This window comes from Solanum tuberosum, unplaced genomic scaffold, assembly GCF_000226075.1.
Source record: "Solanum tuberosum cultivar DM 1-3 516 R44 unplaced genomic scaffold, SolTub_3.0 scf00456, whole genome shotgun sequence".
Taxonomy (NCBI): Eukaryota; Viridiplantae; Streptophyta; class Magnoliopsida; order Solanales; family Solanaceae; genus Solanum; species Solanum tuberosum.
Window position 1 is genome coordinate 350,814 of NW_006239384.1, and position 6,993 is coordinate 357,806.

Below are 6,993 nucleotides of genomic sequence, written 5' to 3' on the forward strand. Positions count from 1 at the left end.
TGATTCCTACTGAGTACCTGTTGTGTCGGTACTCATGCAACATTCTACATCTATTTCGTGATGCAGGTCCCAGTACCAGTTACCAGCGGTGATTAGTTCCAGCCTTCTTTTGCAGCTGTGATTCGGAGACGATGGCGAGCACTTGGCGTTTGGGTTTGTTCTGTCTCTTTCTTTTATTTTTAGCTAGTCTTGTTGCCTTTGAGACACGCTCTGTTGTGGTCTACTTTTGGGACTTGTACTCTTTATTATATAGCTCTGTACTAGTGACTTCGAGGTTTTGGGAGGGATTTCTGTATATATTTATTTTGGTTTGCTTCCGCCTTGTTATTCTTGTTTGGATTATTGTTATCGTTAATTTCTGCCGTTTCGCTCCTTGCTTGATGTTCTGGGATACGGGTCGGAGGCGCCGACCTTTGAGATTCTCTGTTGGTGATCGGGTATTCCTCCGTGTGTCACCCATGAAGGGCGTTATGTGGTTTGGGAGGTGGGGCAAGCCTAGCCCCAAGTACATTGGGCCTTTAGAGATACTCCGGACAGTTGGGGAGGTTGCTTATGAGTTGGCCCTACCTCCAGCATATTCAGCCAGTCACCCGATTTTCCATGTCTCGATATTGCGGCGATATGTTCCTATTGAGTCCCATGTGCTCCAGTATGATGCAGTTGAGCTGGATGATCGTTTGACATTTGTAGAGGAGCCAGCTACCATTCTTGCCAGTGATGTGAGGAGATTGCGCTAAAGACCCATTCGTTTTGTTAAGGTCCGTTAGAGGCATTGTCCAGTCGAGGAGGCTACCTGGGAGACCGAGCAGGAGATGCGAGAGCAGTTTCCTGGCTTGTTTGAGCCTTCAGGTACTTCTTGATCCTATCTTTCGTGGACGATAGTCCTTTTTAGTAGTGGATATTGTAATGACCCTCCAGGTCATTTCTGTGTCTTGCCTTTTGTGTGTCGTTTAGAGCGTTCCTGTAGCGATCCCAAATCATTTATGACTTGCTGGGACTGACAGTGATGTGAGGATATCGTTTGTTTGGTCTTGGTGTGAGTTTTTATGTTTTGGAGCTTATGAACTTTGAACGATCATTTTCGATCAAAAGTTCAAGAAGATAACATCGGAATCCAATTTTGACAATTCCATCAGCTCCGGAAGGGTCATTTTAGGCTAGTGGCATGGTGGACATGACTCCCGAGGATTTCAGTGTGAGTCGGCGCGATTACGCGCACATGACTCCCGAGGATTTCAGTGTGAGTCGGCGCGATTAGGCGTTTTAACTTTAAGTTTAAGCCTAAGTTTGACTTTGGTCAACATTTCTAAACGCACTCGGATGAGAATTCCGTCAGCGCTGTTAGTTCCGGAATGTCGAGTTTGCTGTTAATTGACTATTATTTTGTGTACTGAGGTTTTGGTTAACTTTACGAGGCCTTTTGTGGGTTTTGACTTAAAATGGCCTTTCGAAATAGGACCCACTTTTTATCGAGATGACGTCTGTGGAAATATGGACTACGCCGTTGAGTCCGGAATATCAAATTTGGTATTGTTGCATATCTCGTTTGAGTGCACAGGGTTCCGAACGAGTTCGGAGCACCCTGTCGGAGATTGTAGTTTTGGAAAAAAATTGCAGCAAATCTGCTATTTAATGCAGAAAAACAGCAACCTTTTCCACACCTTGAAACTCTCATAACTCTCTCATCATTTGTCCGAATTAGGTGATTCAAAGTGCGGGAGCTTCGTATTTTCGGTGACTTCGCTGTAAAGTGTTCAGAAGTTGTTGGGTGCATGTAGTTCGAGGAAATTTTGCGATTTACCTGACTACTGTACCCGATTTTTGAGCCTTTGTTTTTGGCATTCTTGTTTTGGTCATCTCTCTCTCATTTTAGCTCGGTTTTGGGTGTTTGAAAGTCCCACGTGTTGATAATTGTTGAGACTTCATCATAGAGTATTCAAAGAGTGCTGCGCACCGTTCGATTCTTGTTTATTCTGAGTTTGGACTGCTGCTGTTTTCTTTTGTTTAGTTGATTAAAGTGTGGTTTCTTGCTTGTTGGTGTTTGCTATGTTTTGAGCCTCTAATTGTGTTCCATTTTGGAACATATGTTTGGGGTGCTGTATAGGGTCTCTCGACGGAGTCAAATTCGGACAGTTCAGTTTGGATCCCATGATTCCCGTTTTGACTCCAAATTAGACCCTTCTCCGTTTGTTGTTACTTTGGTTTCTAACCGATCGTACTAACGTTGTGATCCTATATTTGATAAAGTGACAGCATTCAAAGGTCATTAGGGAAGGAAAAGCTCCGGTCAAGTGATTTGTAGCGCGCATGGTCGACCTCAAGGTAGGCTACAACTTACTTTCTTTTAGATTGAGCTTAATTGTGTAAGAACATATCGATTGGAGTGAATTGGGGTTGGCTTAGACTTATGACTCGTGTGGGCTGGATAGCCTTGACTTGTTGCCGACGTCGTTCGGATGACTTAGCTCCTTGTAGACTGGAATAGAAGACTTGAGTCTGATAGTTTGGGCCTTAGATTAGGCGTTATCGCTACTTGCTGCACTATTGTATCTGCCCCCTATCATTCTTTGGTTCCGACGCATTCTCGAAGGTTTGGTGCATCATTAGAGGCGTGGGATTGAGATAGTATAGGCTTGGAGTCTTTTCTGTGATGTCTTAGAGTGGACGGCGTTGCACGTTGGTTGTTGTTAGAATGAATCCTATTGGAGATACCATCACCCCCGGGGTCGTTCTTTCTGGCTGGGTTGGGAACGTATCGCTGGCTGGGTAGACTCGATGATTTCGGCGATCTCCCCCAGGCCTAGCTTTGTAGCTGGGCTGGGAGTGTGATGCCTACGGGATGTCCCCAGGTTGCCCTTTCTAGCTTGGTTGGGAGCTGACTGCATGGTAGGACGACTCGCGATATCTACCTCACTAACGGGTATCTCTTTCAAGCTGGGCTGAGAGTGGACTGTTTGTTTGGGTGCCCCCTAGGTTCACTCTTTCTAGCTGGGCTCAGAGTGCACTGCTGGCTGGGTGGAGTCTGATGGAATATCTTAGTTAGTTCGGGCTGGGAGCCCGATTTTCTTCTTCCTCAGTCGACTTAGCTTTTCTGTGGACCTTTCGGGCTTATGGGGGTTCATTCAGGTTTTTTTTTACCCTGCCCACTAGTGTACCTTCAGGGCATATGGTGGTCAAGTTAGGTTTAGTTTAGTTGTACTTAGTTTGTTTCTGGTATGCTCGTGTTCTGTCTTTTCGTATCCGCTTTGACCTCTCTGTGTCTAGATTCTACCCTTTGTAATTGTTTTACCCTTTTTGTTCAGTCGGCCTATGATGCCTACAGAGTACCTGTTGTGTTAGTACTCATGCTAAGCTCTGCATCTATTTCGTGATGCAGGTCCCAGTACCAGTTACCAGCGGTGATTAGTTCCAGCCTTCTTTTGTTTTTCGCTAGTCCTGTTGCCCTTGAAACACGCTCTGTTGTGGTCCAGTGTTGGGACTTGTACTCTTTATTAGATAGTTCTGTACTAGTGACTTCCAGGTTCTGGGAGGGATTTCTGTATATATTTATTTAGGGTTTCTTCCGCCTTGTTATTCTTGTTTAGATTATTATTATCGTTAGTTTTTGCCCTTTCGCTCATTGGTTGATGTTCTTGGTTAAGGGTTGGCTTACCTATTGGTAGGGTATAGTAGGTGCCATCATCACTCGAGAAATCGGGTTGTGGTTAGAGCCCCAGGTTTATCGGTCTCACTTGTACAGAGCTAACGTCTAGTATACTTTTGCGGATCGGTGCGGAGACGTCCGTAACTTTTCTTCGGGAAGCTACAGGATGTCCTTCGAAAGATTTCCTCTTTTGTTTCACTTTCGTGCAATATGTGTCTTCTTGGTTCCTTTAGATCTCACTTGTTTCACTCTTTCGCAGGATGGCTCGCTCGCGAGGTGGCGCGACCGGGGGTGATGCACCCATGCCTGCAGACAAAGCCCCTGCTTAGGGTAGACGCCGACCCCAAGATCGAGAGAGGGCCACAACATCAGTCCCGGGGATAGAGCCTGTACAAGACCCTTCAGCACTTCGTATACCAGATCAGCAGGTGGGGTCGGGGCCAGCCTAGCCGTCACCCGGACTAGTTCTGATTCCAGATCTCTAGGCCGGTATTACTCAACTCTTAGGTGTGCTTGGGGGGATAAAGCAACCACTCTCCCAAGTTACACCTGCACTAGTACGGCAGGATCAGCCTACAGAGAGGGCACCTCAGGTCCAGGTACCACCCGAGGAGGTACAACCATTGGCAGCGGACGTTGCCACTTGAGGACCAGAAAATGCTTGGTGTGTTTCTCAGGTTGACACCACCGAGGTTTTCTGGGACAGTGGGCAAGGTTGCCCACGAGTTTCTAACTACTTGTCGTGAGAGGCTTCACACTTTGGGCCTTGTAGGGTGTAGAGGGGCTGACTTCATTGCTTACCAGCTAGATGGGCCAGCCAGGCAGTGGTGGCACACATTCATTCAGACCAGGCCAGTTGGAACTCTACCAGTATTATGGAGCATCTTCGTCGCGAGGCCTAAGGGGCCAGCGAGAAGAGGGCTAGGCCTGAGGGAAGCTACCGTGACTCCTGCCCTAGGTGTAGAGATAATCATGACAAAGCCGGACGACGGTTTCGACAGGGTCAGTCAAGCAGACCTACACAGACCTTTCTTCAGGCATCAGATGGTGGTCGGAGTGAAGCTAGTTCGTGTCAGGTCCGCGAGGTGTTTCAATCGGGTTCTTGAGGCCATGGTAGTCGTTCTTCTGGGAGTCACCGTCGACAGGGTTTCTATGAGTGTGGTGAGATGGGTCATTGGGCCAGGAACTGCCCTCAGCATAGTCGGATTGCTCCAGCTCCTCATGCATCTCCCCCAACTTTAACAACACCTCAAGTTAGAGGCCATGGTCAGGGTTATCACCGTAGAGGTGGTCAACAGGGTATATGGGGTGGTCCCCGAGGAGGCTGGTCAGGTGGTAGGTTTGTTGGTCATGGCAGAGGCAGACATAGCCATTTCTATGCAGCTCCGGCGAGGGCGGAGGCTGAGGCATCAGACGATGTGATCACAGGTACGATAATTTTACGCCAGCAGCCCGCCTTGAAATTATTTGATCCAGGCTCTACTTTTTCGTATGTTTCAGTTTATTATGCCTCTCTATTGAGTATGATGTCTGAGCCTTTGGTTGCGTCATTGCGTGTGTCGACCCCCGTGGGTGAGTCTTTAGTAGTGGACCAGGTATTTCGATCTTGCTTAGTTACTATGCAGGGGCGTGACACCCGGGCTGACCTTATATTTCTTGACAGGGTTGATTTCGATTTGATTGTGGGCATGGATTGGTTATCCCCTTATCGCGCTATTTTAGATTGCTTTTCTAAGACCGTTACCTTTGCCATTTATGGTATTCCTCCGGTGGTGTGGCAGGGATCTCTTGGTAGCACACCAGTTGGGGTTATATCTTTTATTCGTGGTAGGAGGTTAGTGGCTAGTGGATGCCTATCATATTTGGCCTATGTGCATGATGTGAGTAGGGAGGTTCCTCCGGTTGAGTCACTTCCTGTTGTTCGTGACTTATTATATGTATTTCCTACTGACCTACCTCACCTACCATCGGAGCGTGATACTGATTTTCCGATTGAGCTTGAGCTAGGTACTCACCCTATTTCTAATCCGCCATATCGGATTTCTCTTGCAGAGCTCAAGGAGTTCAGTGTTCAGCTTCAGGATCTCTTGGGTAAAGGATTTCTCAGACCTAGTGTATCATCTTGGGGTGCTCCCGTTCTTTTTGCTAAGAATAAGGACGATACGATGCGCATGTGCATTGACTATAGGCAGTTGTATAAGGTGACAGTGAAGAATAGATATCCTTTGCCTAGGATTGATGGCCTATTTGACCAGCTGAAAAGAGCTTCCGTGTTCTCTAAGATTGATTTGAGGTCCGGTTACCACCAGTTGAGGATTAGGGCAGCGGACATCCCTAAGACTGTATTTAGGACCCGTTATGGACATTATGAGTTCTTGGTGATGTCATTGGGGTTGAGACTTTGAGAGATCAGCGACTTTATGCCAAGTTCTCTAAGTGCCAGTTTTTGTTAGACTCTGTAGCATTCTTGGGGAATGTTGTAACGAACGAGGGCATTATGGTAGATCCGGCGAAGATTGATGTTATTCGTGATTGGGCTAGGCCCACCTCAGTTACTGAGATTCCGAGCTTCGTCGGACTAGCAGGCTACTACATATGATTTTTAAAGGGTTTCTCTACCTTGGCAGCACCTCTGACCCGGTTGACTCCTGTTGATGTTCCCTTTATTTGGTCAGAAGAGTGTGAGGCGAGCTTTTGAGGCTCAAGGAGTTATTGACCACCGGTCCTATATTGACTCTTCCAGTTGAGGGCGAGGGCTTCATGGTTTATTGTGATGCATCAGGCATTGGTTTGGGCTGTGTATAGATGCAGCAGGGCCGGGTTATTGCTTATACGTCCAGGCAGCTTAAGATTCTTGAGCGCAACAACCCCACCCATGACTTAGAGTTGGCGGGGATAGTTTTCGCACTTTAGATTTGGAGGCACTACTTGTATGGAGTTCGATGTGAGATCTATACCGATCACAGGATTCTTCAGTACATTATGGCCAGAGGACCTTAATTCGAGGCAGCGTCGTTGGATTGAGCTCCTGAAGGACTATGACCTCTCTATTCTCTATCATTCGGGCAAGGCGAATTTGGTAGCGGATTCCTTGAGGCGAAAGGCGGTGAGTATGGGTAGCCTAGCCTTCTTATCTGTTGAGGAGCGACCCTTGGCTATGGACATACAGTTCATAGCCAATAGCATGGTTCGGTTGGATATCTCAGATCCTAAACGTGTCCCAGCCCATATGGAAGTTCAGTCTTCTTTGCTTGATAGGATCCGTGGTTGCCAGTTTGAGGATGATACCTTGGTGGCCCTTAGAGATCGAGTGTTAGCGGGTGATGGTGATCAGGCTACCTTAGATCCTG

The 6,993-nt window shown here is 47.2% G+C and overlaps 1 protein-coding gene across 1 annotated transcript; it reads left to right on the forward strand.

The window, feature by feature from the left end:
- The first annotated feature begins 380 nt into the window (after positions 1 to 380).
- Positions 381 to 737, forward strand: LOC107058211 (uncharacterized). Its single transcript, XM_015303636.1, has one exon. It carries the CDS (start codon positions 381 to 383, stop codon positions 735 to 737), a length of 357 nt encoding a protein of 118 aa, XP_015159122.1.
- The last annotated feature ends 6,256 nt before the right edge of the window (positions 738 to 6,993 follow it).

Excerpts from the sequence above, each read along its gene's own strand:
- LOC107058211 (XM_015303636.1), top strand. The coding sequence starts at position 381 with ATGTTCTGGGATACGGGTCGGAGGCGCCGACCTTTGAGATTCTCTGTT.